Source organism: Acinonyx jubatus, chromosome E1, assembly GCF_027475565.1.
Source record: "Acinonyx jubatus isolate Ajub_Pintada_27869175 chromosome E1, VMU_Ajub_asm_v1.0, whole genome shotgun sequence".
In the NCBI taxonomy this organism is placed as follows: domain Eukaryota; kingdom Metazoa; phylum Chordata; class Mammalia; order Carnivora; family Felidae; genus Acinonyx; species Acinonyx jubatus.
Window position 1 is genome coordinate 113,304 of NC_069397.1, and position 22,287 is coordinate 135,590.

The 22,287-nt window shown below is 50.8% G+C and overlaps 1 protein-coding gene across 4 annotated transcripts in view; it reads right to left on the reverse strand.

Annotated features, from left to right (window-relative positions):
* ZZEF1 (zinc finger ZZ-type and EF-hand domain containing 1) overlaps positions 1-22,287 on the reverse strand; it is a 102,831-nt gene that overhangs the window by 13,667 nt on the left and 66,877 nt on the right. For all 4 annotated transcript variants that reach the window (XM_027047520.2, XM_027047518.2, XM_027047519.2 and 1 more), the window contains exons 34-47: positions 20,703-20,841; positions 19,045-19,210; positions 18,228-18,490; positions 17,185-17,345; positions 14,131-14,260; positions 12,696-12,835; positions 11,888-12,165; positions 11,065-11,239; positions 10,406-10,538; positions 5,773-5,966; positions 3,927-4,046; positions 2,165-2,356; positions 1,295-1,395; positions 51-186 (exon numbers count right to left, since the gene is read on the reverse strand). In XM_027047520.2, the coding sequence (XP_026903321.1) occupies positions 51-186; positions 1,295-1,395; positions 2,165-2,356; positions 3,927-4,046; positions 5,773-5,966; positions 10,406-10,538; positions 11,065-11,239; positions 11,888-12,165; positions 12,696-12,835; positions 14,131-14,260; positions 17,185-17,345; positions 18,228-18,490; positions 19,045-19,210; positions 20,703-20,841 (2,328 nt within the window). The remainder of the gene's footprint in view (positions 1-50; positions 187-1,294; positions 1,396-2,164; positions 2,357-3,926; positions 4,047-5,772; positions 5,967-10,405; positions 10,539-11,064; positions 11,240-11,887; positions 12,166-12,695; positions 12,836-14,130; positions 14,261-17,184; positions 17,346-18,227; positions 18,491-19,044; positions 19,211-20,702; positions 20,842-22,287) is intronic.

Genomic DNA, 22,287 nt, shown 5'->3' on the forward strand with positions numbered 1-22,287 from the left:
GGTGCGGGGCCAGGGGCCGACCTTTCGTCTCCAAGGTGGAGGCAACGTACCAGACACGGTAAGATAATCATGTCTGTGTCCACGGCCTTGGCGCTCTGCTCGTCCAGTCTCAAACTCCTACTGGGCTGCCACCTCTGAGCCAGGGTCCGGATCCTTTCGTCCGTGGTGAGCTCATCCCCATCAAACCTGCGGAGAAGGGGCACGAGGATGGGCACAAAGGTACCGAAAGGGAAGAGTTCAGCCTGCAGTGGAACTTGTCAGGGACACTGACGGGAGGTGTCTTCCTGGGACTCTGCAATTACACCATCACACCCCCGAGTCTGCGACACCAGTTCACCGCGCTCATTCACTCATGCACGCAGACGTGCACGTACACGCTTGCGGCAGAGAATGCAAGGCGTCCCTCAGGATCCACGTTCCCTGGAGCCTAGGAACAAAGTTCCCCAACGTTGTAGCAAGATACACAGCCCCCCAGCCGGCGATGTGGTGCCCAGCCCCTCCCGCAGCTAGATGCGGCGGTGCAGCCGGGCTCGCGCCCACGGGAGGCCGGCGAGGTAACGCGGGCCGCTTCCAGAGCCCACCCTCCAGCGGCCGGGGTGAGGACGCACTCCTCTCTCTATGATTCCCCCTCCCCCCGGGCCAGAACAGAGGTGGCACGCACGGGTGAGCCATCTGGTGGCACAGGGCCACTCCAAGGAGCAGAGCTGCCCACCCACCCTGGACAGTCCACGAGAGGAAAAACAAACTCTTATCTTCCTTGACCCGGTATTTCTGGGTCTCTTAGTTCCAGCACTGCCCTGCTTCGTTTCACAAAGGACTCGAGGCGATACGTAAGAAATACGTACGGGAAAATAGAAATACGGGATGAAAACGCAGAAGAAAGTTAGAACAGGAAGTCGAAACCAGGATATGAGGGACAGAGGGGGAGATTGGCTGCACACACATGTGGGAGTTGGGCCCAAGAACCGGCCCTGAACTTCCCGGCAAGAGAAAGGGAGCGTTATAAATTCTATGAGAATCCTTGGGGGAACGCCATGGAAATAATGTGCCGCGGTGAACAAGCAAACGACACTCTGGCTAGAAGGCCCTGCTTTGCGCTGTTTGCCCCAGGACGACGTAGGAAAGGAACCTTGGCGTCGGCGTCAACTGGCACCCCGCGAGGGACACGACCGCCACTCAGATGACACGGGCGTGCGGCAGTCAGCTCTCACATCGCTCACGAAGAACCACGGGCCAGCTCCACGTCGTGGCCTCCCGGGAATCTTTACCTACGTGTTGCTGGCAGGGTCCTCACCTCTTCTGAACCTCCAGGAAGAAAGAATCGGTCCTCTTCATCTGCAGCTCGTATATGGCCCGGAGAACGTGCAGAGGGGCATTGAGGGCGTCGTGCGCCATCTGCAGAGGAAGAGAGACCATTTAAAAGTGCTTCCGCACATCGCGGATCACCTGAACGCAAAAGGGAGAAAATAACTCTTTCCAGAGTTACCACAGGTTATAATTTCAGAATATTGTGTGGTCACTTAAAGCAAACAAAATTATAAACTCTAAACCATGGACCGTGGAACCTGCTATTATAAATTCAAAGGAAAACATAAAGCGTGGAAACGCCAAAAGAAATACCAGGCCCCTAAAGGCAGTGCTAACGGTTGAGAGCTGCCATCGCCACCGCATCACTGCCGGCTTCTCTCCAGCTGCCTCGTACCCCCGTCTGACCGCTGGCACCGGAAGTCCAAGGCTATACTTCCTTTTGGTTTCCGAGAAAACTAAACTTGCTTTCCTGACCTCCAGCCCATACCCGTGTGCTCTTCCTGCGGCCACTGATCCGAGGAAGAGCGCCTCCCCAGGGACTGTGAGAGCGCGCGTCTCAGAAGCCACGGGGAGACACAATGGACGGGCCGCAGACCATGAGCACGACTGCACGTGTGTATTTCACGGGAGAGAAGATCTAAAGCTTTTAGACTCAAAAGGCTTGAGAACTACTGTGCTATGGGCTTCTCCATCCTTCCGGACCGATTCGACACAATTCCCACCGAGTCTTCAGGAAGTGATCTCCCAGCACGTCAGACAGAGGCATTTTCGCACAGAGGCAAAAGCCAGGTGCAAGCCAAAAGGAATCCATCCTGTGGAGCCCCTCCACCGTCCACACCACGGCCCCAGAACTCACCAAGAAACATATTCTGGTGGGCTCATCCAGGCTTTCCAGAGGATCTAGCTTCCTCTGCTCCTGCTCTCCAGGGCTGCTGACCACGCCTTCTGCGTCCTCCCCTTGATCCCCTCGCTCATCCGGTTCCAGGCCTGTGTGCTCGACCGAGGTGTGGATCTCCTTCTTGGAGGAGTACAGCATGATGGACAAAACCTGTGGGCAGAAAACCAGGCAGGGCGGTGGTGTGGGGGTTCGGTGGGTGGGAATGTCACACAGATCTTTAACCCTCAGAGGGTGGGAAACATCTGGCCTCCTTAAAAGATGTACGGATTCACAAAAAGAATGTGAAACGAGTAAAAAAAGAAAAACATGAAAACGTGTTCAGTTGTACCTGTAATCAAAGAAATGCTAGTAACTAAAACTACGAGGGACGGACCTTTGTGTTTATTAACTTTGCTGCTAACGATGCAGATTGGTATTTGGAACTCATTTTGCTGAATGGTAAAGAGCTATAAAAACGTCTACTGCCTTTAACCCAGCCAATAAGTCGCCTTAGGAATAACATAAAATATGCAAGAAGTTACACTTATGTTATGGTCAATGAGGCTGGAACCTGCCTTCGTGTTTCACTTACAGCCATTAAACATGGAAAACTGTCTAGTGACCGAGGGGGTGGCCACTGCACGCACACCTGCATTTGAGGCTGTACGTGTAACACAGATGCAGAAGAAAACAACTAGGGAAACCAATCTGACAACAAATTTCATGTTAAAAAAATATATTAAAAAAAGAATTAAAAAAAAAGGAAACAACTAGAATAAGGACATACATAAAATATTAACAGGAGCTGTGTGTGTGAGGTGAAATTTGAAAGTTTTTCTTCCTTTCCTATAGTTCGAATTTTCTGCAATGTGGTTCTATTATTTGAAGAATAAGAAAATTTTAGGGGCGCCTGGGTGGCTCAGTTGGTTAAGCCTCCGACTGCAGCTCAGGTCATGATCTCACAGTTCATAAGTTCAAGCCCCGCGTCGGGCTCTGTGCTGATGGCTCAGAGCCTGGAGCCTGCTTCCGATTGTGCGTCTCCCCCACTCTCTCTCCCTCAAAACTAAATAAACATTAAAAAAATTTTTTTTAATTTAAAATGTTTCCTCAGATTGAGAGCCCAGATGCTCTCCAGATTATCCCCATTACTATGCTTTGGCACATTTTCCTGCAACCGAAGCAAACCCTCTCGTGGGACCTGAGAGCTGTGTCCTCATGCTCAGGCCTGTGTGATGGAGACGGGTGGCTGACCAGCTCCCACACAGCAGCAGCTCGTCTTGGACCTGAAGCAGTTGGTCCAGAAACTCCACAGAGAACCACAGTAATTCCACTAAGAAAAACCTAAGGCCTGCAAGGAATAGTAATCAGATGGAAATCATTGACTAAATCCTACATAAAATAAACATAACCAAGGACAAACTCAGAAACTGATTTTAGCTCAAAGGGGCTTTAAAGGGAAATAATGATCCAAGGAAACACTTTATCGCCATGATAAAGGGCCAACCGCATGTTTCCATAGAATACTTCTCCAGTGTTCTCTGAACAGACATCAAACTCGTCCTCCCTGACACGGAGGGCAGGTGTCACAGTCCCTGTTTCCAACAGGGACACAAACGGAAGATGTGGTCCAACCACAGTACAGAATGAGCACGCGCTGGGCTAGCCCCGTCTTCACTCGCGGGTGGGCAGCCCGCACCTGCACCAGGTGGCGGTGGTGGCGGGAGGCACGCCCACCCCTTACCTCTAGATCCCGGAGGAGCCACGTTTTACTGAAACCAGTTCCTTTGCTGCACTTTTTCACCAGCAGCTTCAGCAAATCCGTCTGAAGGAAGGTCGCATGGGTCTCTTCGAAACCGTGAGCCTGCCACACAGAAGGGGTGACCTGCAGCTGGTGTGGAGAGGGGACCGCCTATCTCAGAGCCCACCGTGTCAGGAAGATTCCAGAATCGGCAGGAAGGATGAGACTCTGAACCTCAGCCCTAACCAGAGTCTGTCCGCTCTGTCCCCAGTGCGCCCTCCACAAGCACTTCTGAAGCCCAGGACACGCCGTGTGCCACGTCCCATGCTAAGGGCAGGGGCTTCACGGCCCTCTCCTGCGCTCTGCCTTCCCAAAGCTTCCCAGTGTCTTCAGACGAAAATCGAAGTCCTGACCCGTGGCAGTCAGGGCGGACGGGGCACTGTGGACTCTGCCTGTTTCTCTGGTCTCGCTTCCCTCTCGGGCACGACCCTGAAGGCCTGGAGGCACTGCTTCTGTTACGACCACACCTGTTCCTGGGACTGGCGTCTGCAGCTCCCCCTGCACACATCGCTCTGCCCAGACTCCCTCTCTACCACCTCGAATTTCGCCTCCGCAGAAAGGCTTGCTCTGACTCGTGGTACTTTTCCTTGCAGGCTCCGTGTTGTCTGTCTCGCAGGCTGGGCTGTAAGCTCCACCTTTTCTCAAGTTCAGTGCTACATGGCTCTCAGTGCTCAACAATACTTGTGAAAACTGGGAATCAGAGACAGAAATGGTCTATGCCTTGGGGCACCTGGATGGCACAGTCGGTTAAGCGTCCAACTTCGACTCAGGTCATGATCTCACAGTCTGTGAGTTCGAGCCCTGTGTCGGGCGGGCTCTGTGCTGACAGCTCTGATTCTGTGCTCGGATTCTGTGCAGCTCTGATTCTGTGCTGACAGCTCGGATTCTGTGTCTCCCACTCTCTGCCCCTCCCCAACTCACAATGTCTCTCTCTCTCTCTCTCTCTCTCTCTCTCTCTCTCAAAACTAAATAAACATTAAAAAAAAGAGAAAGAAATTGGTCTTTGCCTTCAGGAAGTTTCTTCTTTCTTTCAGACCGTGACAAATGCCGTGGAGTCAACAAACATCATGCATGGCCTCTGTCCCTCCCTACAAGCACTCAGCACTCAGGGCTGGGCTGGAGCTGGAAGCCCCTCAGTGCTGGCTCCCTGGGCTGCTGGGTCCTTCTGTGGTCCCCTGGGCAATTCTGCCAAAGTCCAGGCACTCACAAACTTTTAAAATGAAACCCTTCTTTCACGGCTATTTCTGTGGGGAGGTAGGGTCCTAAAAACGCTCCTTCCCCCTGTCAGGCCCCTCAGGTGGCAGAACAGAAGAACCATGTTCCCTACAAGTCCAGGCTTCTCATCTGTACCCCTGTTACCACCCAGGGGTAATATCCTCACATGTCTCCCTCCTTCCACCCCAACCACCAAGCCTATCACTCAAAGTCCCGTAGGATGCTGGTCCTCTCCCCTTCCTCTTGTCCTTTGATGGGCTGGAGGAGCTGTGGTTCAGAGGGAAGAGAGAAACAGTTTGGTCTAGTTTCTTCCCATCTTCAAAGGTTATGTGCTCATTAGGCAAATACCCGGTTCTGGGAAACAGTACTGAAAAAATACAAAGAACCAACTACTGGGAAAAACCTGTTTTCCCCTTTGAGTTATCCTTTTGCAAGACCCCATACATTCCGAAAAATAATCAAGATCCTAGGTTAACCATCTATCGAAATCAGATGGCATTTCCTTGATGTAGATGCCCCACAGATGTTAAATCACAGCCAGACTCATTAGCAAATGGGAGAAGCTCACCATTACCTTCAGTGTCTTATACAGTCCTTTGAGGGCCAGGGACAGGACCCAAGTTGCCTCCACTGCCTCAGGACAATGGCTCTCCATGCTGGTTTGCAGGAGGTGACTGGCGATAAAGGCAAAGTGCTGGGAGTACTGGCTCAGCTGGGCCTGACAGTCGTTGCATTCCTGTCCTTTCTGGACCAGCTGGTAGTCCTTCACTGGAGGGTGATGTCAGGCAGGAAGAGAAAAGGCACAAAAGTCTGGTCAGTGCTTCCTGCAGCGAGGTCTCTTCCCTAGTAACACACCTTTACTGAAGTAAGAGCAGCAGGCCCCAGAACATAATCTCCCTGGCTTCAATTTAGCCGTCATAATTAAGGCTGGCTTGCAGGTGAGCACAAAAATGGCACTGGGCCACCTATCCATCGAGCAACTGGGAGAGACAATTTACGTTCCTACTACTGTGCACACACAGGCTGTCTCCAAAAGTGTTAAAGGAACTTAATATAGTACACAGAAGGGACTTCCACTCCCAGACAAACTAAGACAGGCTGAATTTACTCTCCTATCTTAAACAACCAAAATGTAAAAAAAAAAAAAAAAAATATCACAGACAATGGTTTGCAGACACGAGGCAACAAGCAGTAAAAGGACTATGATCCCTGATAGAAGAGACATAAACCAGGGGAGTCTTCCAACAGCCTGGCTTTCTGGAGACAATTTACAGGCTGCAGAACAGACGCTGGAAATCCAAGCAGAGTCCCGCAGTCTCAATGAACTGATGAGAAAGAGGTCAGAGTTCAGGAAAGTCACGGTAGCCAGAATTTTGGGGGCAGAATATCATGAAGAAGAGAGAGGCACAGAGACAGAGAGGGTATGGGAGACCTGTCTAGAAAAGCCACAGAAGCTTCCTTGTGAGTCTCTGGAAGTATGATCTGCGTGAAGTCGAGAGCAAACTTCCTAGATAGGAAACCACCCAGTTCTATGAAAGAACTACCAAAAAGCTGTAGGATGAACAATTCTTGGAGCTCACACAGACCTGGGAATATTGTGTCTTCCCACCAGTGAGAGTGGAAGTATCCTAGTTGGGGGTGTGGGGGTGGGGTGGGAACAATTATTTCAAGACATAATGATTAAAATTTTTCTGAATTTGATGGAAACTGTAAATCCACAGATCAAGGAGCTCATTAAATCCCCAGGCAGAAGAAACAAAAAAAAAATCATGTCAAGGCACATTATAATCAAAATGCTAAAAACCAGTGATTAAGAGAAAAATCTTAAAAGTGGCCCTAGAGAAAAGATATTTGAAGAGTAACAAAGCATACCATAGATTTTGTGGCAAAAACTATGCAAGACAGAAGACGATGGATGAATAACTACAAAGTATTAAAAAAAAATTCTCAGCCTAGAAATTTTTATGCAGCAAAATTATCTCTCAAGGATAAAGTCAAAATAAATATTTCTTTGGCTTGGTAGGACAAACCAAAACAAAAATTCTGTAGCAGCAGACCTGACGTTCAAGAAATGTTGTTTTCAGGCCAAAGAAAAATGATACCAGATAGATACCCAAACCTACACAAAGGAATGAACAGCACCGGAGATGGTAAACGCGTATATAAATAAATATAAAAGATATTATTTTCTCATTTTATTAACAACTTTTTTTAATGTTTATTTTTGAGAGAGAGAGAAAAAGAGAGAGAGAGAGGGCACGAGTGAGGGAGGAGCAGAGAGGGGGGGACAGAGATCCAAAGCAGGCTCAGTGCTGACAGCAGGGAGCTCAGTGGGGGGCTCGAACTCATGAACCAATCTCATGAGATCATGACCTGAGCTCAAGTCAGATGCTTAACTGACTGAGCCACCCAGGTGCTGCAAGTAACCTACAGCAAACTCTGGAATAACCAGTGAAAAAATTAAGAGATAGTTAAAAGCCAATTCTGAAAATAAGATGGAGTCATTAAGAAACAAAAACAAAAACCCTCAATCCAAAATAAGGCAGAGAAGTGGGGGGGAAAAAAAGGAACAACAAATGAGACAAATATAAAACAATCAAGAAAATAGTAGATTTAAACTCAATCATCTTGATAACTACATTAAATGTAAATCATCTAAACATCCCAATTAAAAAGCAGAGATTGTCAGAGTACATTAAAAAGAAAATTCTACTACATGCTATCTACAAGAAACCCACTAAATGTAAAGACACAGGCAGGTTAAGTGTGAGAATGGGACATATACACCATGCAAATGTTTTGAATAAAACAAAAGCTAGAGAGGCTACATCAACATTAAAGTCAATTTCTGAACAAGGAATATTAGAGATGAAAAGGGGACATTTCATGGGGCACCTGGGTGGCTTAGCCAGTTAAGTTCTAACTTTGGCTCCATGGCTCGTGGGTTCGAGCCCCACATTGGGCTCTATGCTGACAGCTCAGAGCCTGAAGCCTGCTTCAGATTCTGTGTCTCCCTCTCTCTCTGCCCCTCTCCTCCTCACGCTCTGTCTCTCTCCCCTTCAAAAATAAGATAAACATTAAAAAATTTTTCAAAAAAAGGGACATTTCGTACTGAATTGAGAAACAGACATATACACAATTACAGTTGGAGACCTTAACATTCCTCTCAGTAATCATTAGAACAGACAGAAATTCAGTAAGAGCATGGAAAGCTTGAACAACATTATCAACTAACTTCACTTAAAAAAGACGTCTACAGAACAGCATAGGTTTCTCTTCAAGTGCACATGGAACCTGATTCAAAACAGATCAAATTCAGGACCGTAAAACAAGTTTCAATAATCTTAACAGGACTGAAATAATTCAAAGTATGTTCACTGATGCCAGGAGAATTAAACTTGAAATCAGTACCAAAGATTTCTGGAATATCCCCCAAATATTTGTAAATTCAACAATAAGTTCTTAAACAATCCATAAATAAACACTCATAAGATAAATAGAAAATATTCTATTGTAATGGCCTGAATGAAAATAATATAAGTTATATAAAAAATTATGGATGCAGCTAACGCTATGCCTAGAGGAAAATTCATAGCATTTACAATGCTGCTACCAAAAAATAACAAAAATTTCTAATCAGTGATTTAGGCTTCCACCCTAAGAAATTAAAGAAAGAAAAAAAAAATTAGAGCAAGAAAAAAAAGTAGCAATTTAAACCCGAAGCAAGAAGTAGGAAATTAATGACAAAGACAAATCAATGAAGCAGAAAACAGAAAAATAACAACAAAAAAATCAACGAAACCAAAAGTTAGTCCTTTGCAAAGATCAAATAACATCGATCAAGCTCTGACGAGACACTGTAGGAAACAAACAAGAGAAGACACAAGTTATCAAAATCAGGAGTGAGAGAAGTCAGCTGTGCCAGATGAAGGGCAATTACAGACCTCAATTTATTCCCTAGATAAATGGAGAGGTATACAGTACTCATGGGTCATGTTGAGATGTCAGTTCTCCCTAAACGGATATGCAGATTCAGCGGTTATTTAAGAGAAACTAACAAGTTGAATCTAAAATTTATACAGAAAGGCCAAGGAACTACACTACCCGGAGCAATGCTGACAAAAGAATAACAAAGCCGGAGGACCTGATTTCGAGGCTTAGCATAAATCTACAATAGTCATGAGAATGCGGTATCTGAGTAAGGCCGGATACATAGATTAATGGAATAAGACAGAACCGATAAATGGACACACACACACACAAACACACACACACACACACAAGGGTGTCAACTAATCTCCAACAAAGGTGTCAGAATAATTCAATGGAAAGAAGTCTGTTAAACAAATGGTCCTAAAACAACTGGATGTTGATATGCAAAAAAGAAAAACAAAGGAGAAAGAACGAGATCCTTGACCTTTACCTCACACCACACACAAAAGCACAGCCAGGGCCTGATGCTGAAGCTGAATGAGAAAGCATATTACTTCAGAAGCAGAACTGGGCACACAGTGGTTACAATACTCCAGAGTTCACAGGCTGTTTAGGGTTCGGCAAACTAAGTCAAAGGTGACTCGTGATATACTTCCACTCTTCTACTGATGGAGCAAAATGGAAAGCGACCTGAATGTCAACATACTTATTCAAAGTTATTTCACACTCATTTAGACATCTGACTCCACAATGTATTTAAATTACCCACTAGAAAAGCAAGAACACTGGCAAATGGAAAAATTACATGTTCAGAACCTAAATGTGTCCCACCAAAAGCACAGAGCCATATCTACAAAATAACAGCATGGCAAGGGCCTTCAAATTTACCCTAATTTGGGGCGCCTGGGTGGTTCAGTCAGTTAAGTGCCTGACTCGATTCTGGCTCAGGTCATGATCTCACAGTTTCGTGAGTTCGAGCCCCGTGTCAGCTCTGCACTCCAATCATGCAGAGCCTGCTTAGGATTCTCTCTCTCTGCTTCTCTCCTACTTGCATTCTGTCTCTCTCAAATAAAATAAACAGACTTAAAATTTTTTTTACCCTAACTCAACCACATCTCTTCAGAGATGAAGAAAAAGAAGCTCAGAGACTCACAACTTGTTTTTTAAAAAAACCATAGGCAAGGGTAAGAACCAAGGTATCTCTACGCATTTCAGAGTACACAGAGGTTGGACAACTTCCTTTCATTCTTAGAAAAAGCAATTACGCTTGGCACCTGTTTTCCTTTTCCGGGTTTTGACATCGACGACGACAGCCCTGTTCTTCTCAGTGAAGTGCTTCAGGATGATCACGTCATGGGGCTCATTGGCATTATCCACATACACACAGCGAGTTCCCACACAGAGGACCTAGAGCAGGACAGAGACCAAGAGGCAACTCAGAAGGACACGGAGACAGGAACAGGCCCATAGCCCAACACCAGCCCCGCCCCCGCCTCCCTACTGGTGCCCCAGACGCCAGCAAGTCCTCAAGGACGGGCTTCCTACGTCCAGGGCCCGGCACAGAAGTGGTTTACATGCTTGCTGGAGGAAGTCACGTTTCACAGTCCCCTTTGTCCCAACCAACTGCAAGCCGTGAGGATCAGAAAGATCAAGGTCAGTGCCCACCCGAGAGACAGCTACCCTGAGGTTCTGTGTAACTTCACCCATGAGTTACCTGCTAGTCAAAGCCAGCTACTGGCTAACAAATGAGTCAAATGCCTAACCTGTTAAAAATGCAGTAGAACAGACCATCCCATAATCTGGAAAACCCAGCAATCCTGTACATGCAAATCATATACCTGAAGGGAGGAAACTCCCCAAGACACATGCTGCAGAGACCCTGCCGTGCGGGCGGAGGGTGGGAAGACGTGGCCCAGCCTCCAAAGAGGCGTACCTGGGGGATGCCAACCAGCACAAGCAGGGTGAAGATGTTGGTGTGCTTCAGCTGGAATGGCAGCTGCTTGATGCAGTGGTCCGTGAAGGTGGCGATGACGTCACGCCACAGGGGGGCACCGCTGAGGGACCGCAGGATCTCCGCCATGGAGCAGGCCCAGTCCAAGCCCACCCGGCTGGAAGGCGAGAGCTCCGTTAGGTGGTGCAGGCTCTAAAGTCAACTCAGCAGAGCTCACGACACTCCGCGGCAGGTGCAGCCGCCTGCCCGAGAGCCACTCGCCCGTTAGTTTAAGCGACCCGAACGACCCCTCTGTTACCTACATGCTCAGCCTACGGCTACGTTTAAAAAAAACTCTGTAAAAACAGTCACATGTCCAAGTGCACTTGTGCACTCACATTCACACACAGAAAAAAAGAGCTCAGAAGGAAATATATTGAAACAGTACCAGGTGTATTAAGACGGTGCGGCTGGGGTGATTTTTTCTCCTTTTCTGTTTTCCAAATTTGGAATTGTGACCGTTACTTTTACAGTAAAAACTGACCTATTTGCTTCAACCTCCAAGCCCACACTTACTGCTGCCAGGGAAAACCCACCAGAATGTATACATCATCAGAAAGTTGAATCAGCAGACAGCGCCCCGACCACACAGCTGTTTTAATGTGGGTTTTAAGGACAATTTGAATGTCAGGTGACACTACTTCTAATCAAACTCATTTTATTCTCACAAGAGATGCCTGGACAACAGCCCACGGGAGTGAATCGAGGGCCGGACCACGGACTTAAGGAAATGGACAGCAAGGTGGGACAGGGTGCGGGGGGCTACCTGTCCAGACACACGGCTCCCAGGCTGAAGAGCAGGTGGGTGGTCTTCCAGCCATGTGGCACGACGGAACTGTCCCCCGCTGCAAACAAGGTGTGCTTGGCGGAGAGGACCTTCACCACGGCAGCATCCACCTCTGCTGGTAAAAGGCGGGTGATTAACTGGCCGAGAAGACCCAGCGTGAGGTGGTAGGTTTCGTTCAGGTGGCCTGCGTTCGAGATGACAACCTGAAACATGAGTGGGAGGGCACGCTCCAGGTCTATCACGGGGACCGCGGGGTCCTGCCAAGAGAAGGAGAAACACCTACTCAACACGGAGCCCGTGTAACCTCATCAACTGCACACTGTACCCCTCACGTCCTAGGTACACCTGGCTAGCACACAGGGGCCATGCGGTATCTTCCCTCAACAGCTACGCACAATCAGGCGAGAAAAGACATTCTCAGGTATCAACTTTTTTCTTTTTTTTTTTTAAGTTTATTTATTTATTTTGAGAGAGAGAGAGCACGAAAGCACCAGTGGGGGAAGGGCAGAGAGAGAAGGGGACAGAAGATCCAAAGAGGGCTCTGTGCTGCTAGCAGTTAACCCGACGCGTGGGGCTGCAACTCATGAACTGTGCGATCACGAGCCCAGCCAAAGTTGGACGCTTAACTGACTGAGCCACCAAATACCCCTTCAGGTATCCTCTTACAATCCCACTTCGAACTTATTATGCTACTCTCAGGGACACACAGATGACTGCTAGTAACAGGTGGTCTCTCCCACAAAACTACCACCCCTCTTCCAGGAAAGAAAGTACCACTGTCTCTTACCAACTTTAAGGGAGGTAACATGGCTGCTAGTAATCCCAAAATCCTCTTCTGGGAACACTCAGCAAACACCTGCTCCGGGCTGGGAGTAACTGCCTTTTCCTCGATGGGCTTCTGAGAGGACACGACTGAAGTGTCAGCATCTGAGTTGTAAAACATCAAACTTTCAGGTCTTGCCAGGTTCTGTGCACGTACAAGCAGCAAGTAAGCTGCTGCACCGTCCCTGAGCCGAAAGAGAACGAAACTTGGACTTTGCTGAACACTCAAGGGGGCCCCCCCGACTGCCCTCCTAAAACACAGGGCACCCAGCCTCTGCAGTCGCCGTTCCCCTGACCCTGCTAGTCTGTGCTCATGCTAACTGGTTACCTTTCAACAAACCCAATCGCTGGTATTTATTATGTCTTCCCTTCTAGATTTTTACTGTCCTTCAGTGATGTGTCACAAGTACCTAGAAATGTTTCTCGAGCATAGCAGGTGCCCAGAGGGTGCTTGATGGATGAATACTCTGTACCTGGACCGGGACGCTGGCACTTGTGCAGACCAAAGAGGGCCTGGGCCAATGAGGAGTGTCAGCCGGCTGCACCGGGAAGACGCCCATCAGCCCCTGCTGAGGGCTGGCCCCATGGACGGGGCAGGATGCCCGGTGCCCACTCCTGCCTCCATCACGGAGCAGGCCAGGGAGACACTCGCTGCCCCCCCCGCCCCCAGGCCACCCCGACAAGGAGGCTCTGCAGCCCCGAGCATGCACCTCCATCTCTGGGCTCATCAATCTTCTGGGAACGCAGCTCCGACCCTGTTGCTGCCAGCCCCGGGCAGTCGGCCGAGGCCCTCCTCAGTAGAGGACACAGCAACCCCTAGGGCTCTCTTCCACCCACGCCCGTCTGCCGGCGGGACGCTCCCCTCCAGTCGCCTGGCGGCTCCCACTCCGGGGCCTCATCTGCTACTGTCCCGCCTGCCCTCCAAGTCTCTCCCCACAGCAGGTCCTAGCACGGCTGAGGTCCCTCGCAGCCTGACCTTTACAAGGCTTCCTGTGGTACGGTTGTTCCGGTTAGACACCGGTCGCCACCGCTCACACCTCTCTTCTGGACAGAGCCACGGTCGCCACCGCTCACACCTCTCTTCTGGACAGAGCCACGTCTCACTTCCAATTACAGTCACCGCACAGTGCTCGACACCCTCCCAGACTGCAAGCACCGTGGCAGGGACCCGTGTGTCTGTCTGACTTGGTCCCTGTCGCATCCCCACAGTCTAGCACAGGGCTTGGCACACGGAAGGCCCTCCGCAGGCAAAGTGTTAGCAGTACCATCCAATACAAAATGAGAAACCGTGCGCCCTTGGTTGCTAGCCAGTTTGAAACCATGTGCAACAAACAGCCGAGGGATGGGTCTGTGTGCATTTCAGATAAAAGAGATCAAGGTCATGATCGAAGAATCTTCACCTGGAAGCCCTGCAGGTGAGTCTGAAACTTGAGTCTGGCGTGCGGGATCCTTCACTAAAGACGCACCTTCGTCCTCCTTACTCCTCTGCTTGCAGTCGAAAGGTCTGACCTTGTGACCATCTCTCTTTCCCTGAAAACAAAACGCCAAAGAATGAAGGTTTCTTATAATAGACGTTTACTCATTTGGGGTGCCTGGGCGGCTCAGATGGTTGAGTGTCCGTCCGACTCTTGATTTCAGCTCAGGTCATGATCTCACGGTTGTGGTACTGATCCCCGTGTTGGGCTCTGTGCTGTGTGTGCAGCCTGCTTGGGATCCTCTCTCTCTGTGTCTCCCTCTGCCCCTCCCCTGCTTCAAAAAAGTTTTTTTAAGTTTGCTCATTAATGTTGTAATACGATTCAATTTTTAAAATCACTAGCCAGTCTTTAGGGACTGAAATACTTTTGAATTCCTTAATAAAATGTGCCTCATTTCTGACGATAAATCTGTGCTCTAATCAAGACAGCCATCACTGCAACCCATCCCCGAAACGTCTCCCAAAGGCCCTTGCATCAGAGCCCACAGTTCCATTAGCAATGGCCATAGTACAAACCTCGAGTACATTCTACTTAGCTTTTTTTGTAAGTTTATTTTTATGTATTTTGAGAGAGAGATAGAGAGCAAGTGTGTGTGTGGGGGGTGGTGGTCAGAGAGGGAAGAAGACAGAATCCCAGACTCCACGCCATCAGCAGAGTCTGACTCAGGCCTCAATCTCACGAACCGTGAGATCATGACCTGAGCTGAAGTCAAGAGTCGGATGCTTAACCATCCGAGCCACTCAGGTGCCCCCATCCTACTTAGCTTTTAGAAGCCACTTACAGAAAGTCCTTCTCTTGGGAAAAAGAAAAAAAGAAAGTGTCCTTCTAGAACACTGAGCTTACATTTCTGCGATTTTTATTTTGGCAAGGAGCCTTGTTAAGGGGGCTCTTGCTGGAGCCGCGAGGCTTTCCTGGGCTCAAGAGTCAGGCAGTGAGCTGCCTCGATCGGTAGGATGACAGCCCTCGACCGGTGTTTCCTTAGGCCTTTTCCCCTGGGCCAGGGAAAGCCTCAAAGAAGAGCCTGAAACACCTTTCTGCAACAAAAATTAAGGAAGTGCTCAAAGAAAAAGACACATCAGAAGGATAGAGAGGCCAGCAGGAAGGCGCTTCCACGGGCCAAACATGGGACAATCTGAGCATCAAGGCGTGTAATGAAAAGTAATATATTTCATACATTTTATTTTATTTAAAATTTTTTTAACGTTTATTATTTCAGAGAGAGATAAAGAAGAGAGAGAGAGAGAGAGAGAGAGACAGAGAGACAGAGAGCAAGCAGGGAAGGGATAGAGAGAGACAGAGGGAGACACAGACTCCAAAGCAGGCTCCAGGCTCCGAGCTGTCAGCCCAGAGCCCGACGCGGGACTCGAACCCACAGACTGTGGGATCATGACGTGAGCCAAAGTCGGACGCCCAACCGACGGAGCCACCCAGGCGCCCCTGCTTTGAACTTTTTGAGGAGCCTCCGTACTGCGCTCCAGAGCGGCTCCACCAGCTCGCACTCCCCACAAATAGTCTCCATGTCACCAGAGCAGCACTGAGGTGTACTGACTACTGTGTGGGAGTAGAGCCCCTCGCGCCCGGCCCGTATTCGCGCCCTTACCTGCAGGGTGGCATTGTGGGTGAGCACCGTTGTTTGCCTGCGTCTCACAGACAGAAACCGAAGCACAGCGATGCTGAATAATGCACACCAGCCGCACAGTAGTAAGTGTGCAGGCTGCGGCTGGAAACCCATTCGGCTTGGGTCGGCTGCCCAACCGACTGAGCCACCCAGGCGCCCCTAGATTTTATTTTTAAGTAAGCTCTACACCCAACGTGGGGCTTGAATATACAACCCTGAGATCAATGATCACACGCTCTACGGACTGAGCTGGCTAGGTTCCCCCAAAATAACAGCGTTTAATCCACTGAATAAAAAAAATTCATCTAGGCCATTCTGATGCAAATAAAGGAACAGGAGGACACACAGGGAGCAGAGAGCTCAAGGCAGCCTGTCCTGAGATGCCAGGAGCTCCCAGGAAGACATAACTGCCCCAGGCTCAGGGTGGAGGCTATCCCTGCTGACAACGTCCTCTCTGCCCCACCACCATCTGTGGGTGGTTGACATGCTGCCCAGAGTTTTGTGGTCAGAACGTCAGCGCGTCAGAGACTGGTCGGAAGCTTGTGTCGCCTGTCTTGCGCTGGCTCCCTGGCTGAGTGAAGCTGACAAAACTCTCAAGTTTTCACCAGCCATCTTTACTTTCGTCTTCCTCTAAAGGACAATGGGATCATGGTGAGCCACAACCATCAAACGGGGGATCCCTGAACTGGTGAGCATAACAGAGAGGACAGAAACATGAGCAGCTCCCGAGGCAAAGTCAAGGGCACTCCCGGCACCGACTCAAGCTTTGGAGGCAGCATCACAGAAGGTATGCGGTGCTTTTCCACAAAACCATCCTTCAGATCGCAATCACTGGCTCCAAGTGAGTCCAGAAAGCCTTCCCCTCTACTTAGACAGACGTTCGCGAACCACTGTGTCTACCTGGCACACAGAGAGCACATCGTGTTCCCTGCCTGCGGGCTGACTGTGAACACCGCTTCCTATGCACAGGGCTCGCCACGGGCAGGAACAAGTCCCTTTCGGTGCGTAACCTTCCGGCCTCGGGACCCCGCCTGAGCAGGCGACAGGAGCCGTTAACACTGACACAGAATGTACTGTGAACACAGTTTCCAGCACTTTACGCACATCAGCTCACCGTGTCATGTGTGCAAATGCTCAGAACAACCCTAGGAAGCAGGTATTACTATTCTCACCCCGCTTCACAGACGAGAAAGTGGAGGACACGTGGTGGTAACATGCCCAGGATCGGACAGGGCAGGGGCCGGAACCCGGGACACCCGGGTCAAGAGCGTCTGCGGCCTTAACCTCTCTGTTCTGCTCCCCACTCAGAATGGCTCCCCCTCTCGACCTGACATGGTGCACAGTAACGAACTGTGACGTACAGTGTCGTGCGGAGAAGGGCCAGTGTGTGACGGGCCCTCAGCGACCCGGATCGCTCTCTCCTCCTCCGGTGTGTGGGCGGGCACAGCGACGGGCGGGGCCTGACTTTCAGGACTAGCGTCACCATCTGGCAGTACCCCGAGAAGAGCTAGGGCTTTCAGACCTACGAGGGGAACAAATAAGGGGAATGGTTACACATTTTACAACAAGGGTTAATTCCCGCAGGCGCCAACAGTCACTGCTCCTCTATGGAAGTAGGCGGCCGGGCTCTCCACAGAGCAAACCAGAGCACAAAGCTCTCCGGCACCCACACCTGACCTCAGGCACCAAAAGCCTAAACAGTGACGAAGGCCTGTGCTTCACTAACAGCAGAAGACTGGAGACACAACAGGACTGTCTACCCAGGAACCCACTGCCCCACACAACTAGATTTCTAAACTCCCACCGGCAAACAGGTAACAAGACGGCTCCAAAGCACTGGTGTTGCCCCCCTGCCACCCAACACAGGTCTGATGTCCTCAGCGTTTTCTAGAAGAGGGAGTCCCTTACTGTGAAAGGACCGGAACATGTCAGAAGTAACATTCACGCTATGTTCTCCTTAGCACTCCGCAGTCAAGTCAGAATCGTCTAGAGATTTTATGAGGCGAACGACTTTAATTACAAAGTGCTCTCATCCAGAACGCAGTCGCGTGAAGCGGATGTGTGCTCCGGGCTAAAAACTATTCCTTTGGCAAAGTTAAGTCTGGCAGATCCAAACACTAGATACTTCATCCACAGACAGTACGAGTTTCAACTGGTAGCTTTTGTGTCTTTTTTTTTTTCAACTTCGTGTAAACATTTTAGAGGCACTAAGTGCGTTTTAATGTGACAATCTTCCTCAAACGCATGTGAGAGCCTGGAATGAGCTCCACACCAGGGTGAGCGTCTCCCGTGCAAAAGTGGATTGGGTTGCCTCTAACCGAGCACGGCATTTCACTGCTAGTGAGGCTTTTCCTGCACAAGCGGCTGGGAGCTGGTCTGGTTTCGGTGCACGAGCGACAATCACCTTTTCCCTGGTGAGCCTTCATCAGACAGTCCCCCACAAGCTGCATGCACTGGCTGTGCAGGGCCGCGGCGCTGCTGCGGGCCCGGGAATCCAGCCTCTCACCGCCCGCATCCTCTGCGCTGGCCAGGTGGGTGCTATAGAGAGCCAGCGCGGCGAAGAGCAGCCAGGCGTAGTTGTGGATGTAAGGCTGGATGAGCCTCTGACGGTCGCTGATCCGGATGGTCACCATCGGATGAGCCGTGACACTGTGGGTGGGCAGATGGCTGCAAAGAAGACACAATTACGGCCTACGGGCCTCTGTGAGGCTCGAATCGAGAAACAGGGCCTCAGCGGGGGTGCGTGCACCCCCCTCAGGGGGGGTCACTGCTGGGCGTTGTGACCTCTAAGGCCGTGCTAACTGCAAGTATAAAGACAGGTACGAGCCCTCTCCCCAGGAAAATGAACCAACACAAACACTGTGATACCCTTTCAGGATTTCACACCCCCTCACCCCCTCCCTGGCAAAAGACTCTCCAGGCAAACTAGCTGATGTAGAATTCCTTTTGTGACATTTGCAAAGTGTGATATCATTTTGGTAACGTGAAAGAATGTTTATAATTTTTAGAATGGATGTGGTGTATGAATGAAGGAAATAATTTAAGATCAGTGATTTGCTTTAAAATACTTTAACAAAGAACAAAAAGGAATAAGCTAAGCACACATAGCAAAATCTCCCTAACTGTTAAATCTGGGTAATGGGTATGTGGGGGGTTCAGCGTACTGGTCTCTTTACTCGTAGGCACGTTTGAAATCTGTTAAAGGAAAAAAGGAGGCATACCCATAGGAGTATTTCTTTGCCGCATAGCACCCGTAGCAAAGATCGAAGTCATCACACACATTGCAATTCATCCTCCGGCCGATGATCAAACCCTGGCACTGGTCACAGGTAAACTCCATGCTGACCATCTCGTGGTCATCTCCGTGGCCCTCGGGCTTCACCCCACCTGGGGAAACAGCCGCGGGAGGCGGATCAGGCAAAGGGCTCTTACAAGGGCTAGTTTCCAAACACAAACCGATCTAGAAACAGGGCTCTGCCGAGTTACCGCTCAGGATGCCAGGAGTCACCAGGCTGTTCCGCCCAGTGGCTCCGAGCACATCAACAGTACGCTCAGCACAGAACTTCTTAGCCATGGTACCACGGATCAATCCCCCCCCTTTCCCGGTGCCACACAGCGCCTGATCGAGTGTATTACAAATTCCCATTGTGACCACCACCTGGCAGAAACGAGACCGCGTACCCAACTGCGAGCTGTCTCCCGTGTGACCCCCTCCTCTGACAAACATGAAGCATCTACTGTGTATTCCCCTTAACAAGCACTGAGAAGTGTTCGGGTCTGTGCTCTCACTTTTTTGTTCCAGAATCACACAGGGAAAAAGACCCCACAACCTCAAACCCTGTGAGTGAGAAACAGCGTTTGCATCCCGTGGGTCTCCGTGCCCCATCGCACACCCTGTTCACCGCTCCTCACATCTGACCCCCTGCTGCTCCCGCCACCACGAAGCTGGTCCAGGCAACAACCCTTGGTCATTGCTGAGACCGAGTCCCCAAGGGAAACTCCTATAAGGCCGGAGCGACCTCCCTCCAGGAGAGATCTGATTGTGTCAACACCCCACTGTCTGTAGGTTTGTTCCAACACGCCAGCCAATGACCCCAGGGCCCCAGCCTGGGCCTCGCCTGCCTCGGTCCGTCACTCAGCTGGAAAGACTCTAGACACACTACAGGTGCTCACTCCTCTGTCTCCGGACTTGCTCTGCTTTGGGCAGTGATGCACCACCTTCACATCGCCCAGCTCTGACTTTCTTCAGAGACGAAGTCACAACCCACAATTCACACTTCCTCACGAGCCTCCCCTGCGACACCGATTACTATGACCTCTGAACTTTTCCAGAACACTCGGTCACTCATCAGGAACTCAGCATTCGTGTCCTGGGATATGTATTCTGTAGGCATGTGCCGTTTAGCTCCTGCTAAAACTGTAGCCGCTTCCCAGGACGGGGCTATACCTTCTGGGACCGGGCCATGTGTACAGAGCACTCAGATGCCCACGAATGTCAATGTGTTTTCCCTCAGCACCTGCACATCAGGCATATTCAAGGATTTCTGAGGTCTGATTCTGTGTACTCGACCACTTGGACACGCTGCATGATTCGGAGAGAAAAGTAATGTTCTGCAGACTCGGCTGACTGTGCATTTGTGGGTCCTGTGTGCTTACTGAGCGACTACACCCAGCTTGACAGAAGCCGGAAGCCCGTCAGGCCACAGCTCTGGAGCTTCTCCTTCACCCAGGAGATGAGACTCCTATCTGCCAACCAGTCAGAGCACACCCCGGGCAGTCTTTCTATTCAGCACAAGGGGAGTGAGGAAAACCGACCCGGTCACGGAAAACAGCACGACTACCACTTCTGGGCACGGCCCGCTCGGACCGCGGCGCGTACCTAGGAAGCAGGTCGTGCAGAGATCCATGTCGCTGCACTGCAGACACCGGTAGCGGTGCCAGGGCGCGATCTCGTCACACCCGTCGCAGGAGATGTCCACGTGCAGCAGCTCGGAGTAGCGGGCAATGAACATGTGCATCTGTAAGGTGAAGGCAACGCAGTTAGCCGATGGACTTCCCAATGTGGCCACTGCCCATTAACCCAGTCGTCCTGGGAGAGGTTCGCGAGCGCTCCGCCCTGCAGCAGGTGCCAGGGAGAGAAGAGGGAGGGACCGCTGTCTACTCAGGAACCCCCTCTGGTGACGATACAGACTGACGATAGCCCCGACGGGCAAAGTCAGGAGCCGAGAGAACCCTGCAGGGGGTATCAGCGGCCGTTGGGAAGGGCGTGAAGGGTTTTCAAAGGAGGTGAGTCCTCGGCTGAGACCTGAGGGACAAACGGGTGTCAGCTGGGTGGGGGTGAGCGTGGCAGGCATGACAAACACCATCAGTAGCAAGTTCTACAGGAGGGAATGAGACAGCGGGACGGTGGTTCATAAGACTGTCAGTAATCCAGTACCTGAGTGTAAAAGGCGGTAAAACACGGGGGAAGCAGGTGGAGGAACGATCTCTGAGCTTTCTAAAAGTTCCTCTGGCTACCGAGTTGGGGATGGACTGCAAGAGGCAAGACCACAGTCCAGCAGACTGGCCACGGGAGTGGCTGTCAAAGCAGCTCCGTGACACAAGGGCGGTGAAAGGCGGGCAGGCCTGACAGACGCTAGGGAGGCCGAGGTGCGGCACCTTGGGGACAGACTGGACGTGGGGCTGTGGAAGGGAGAGGTCAAGGACAGCATCCAGATTTCTAGCTTGGGGACTTGGTTGGACGGAGCAGCGTCAGAGAAACAGGAAACACTGCCGAGGACGCACTGTTTGCAGGCGCGTGAAAGGGAAACCTTCCACGGGCGGGGCGGGGAGGCAGGGGCACCGCGGCATGAGCAAAAGCACCGGTTTTACTGGAAAGGAGCTGCAGGCCTCAGGACCGCCTGGAGAGCAGGAAGGAAATCACTAAGTAAATCAGAGCACACAAGCCACACCACCTTAGAGCTACCGATGGCTCTTGGTAAGACACTACCACAGGAGAGAGAAAACTCGCTGCGGCCACGTGGGCGTGCCCCACCTGAGCACCACAAAGGTGCTACGTGACCACCGTTAACTGGCACACAGTAGGCACGCGATCCTGAGAAAATGATCGAATCTGAGGCAGGAGATGCCTGGCACAGTGTGGCAGTGAACGCGGAGACAGACAGACACGGCAGGCTGTCGGAGCCCGGTGCCTCCGCGCGTCTGGACCACGGAACTCTGACTGGGCGCTGGGCTGCTCCCAAGCTTGCCGGGCGGCCCACGACTGCGACGTGGCTCCCTACGACACCTGCCTACAGGAAGAGGGTGTGCTGCCCGAGGACACCGGGGCCCAGGGCTTTCAGCACTTCTCTCGGTGGAGGGAGGAAGACGTGGGCCCCTCGCGAGCCCACACTCTGGGAGTCCGGTTCTCCAGGAGGGAGCTGCACTCGGAGGGAGGTCAATCCGGGCTTCGGGGCCCCTCAGGC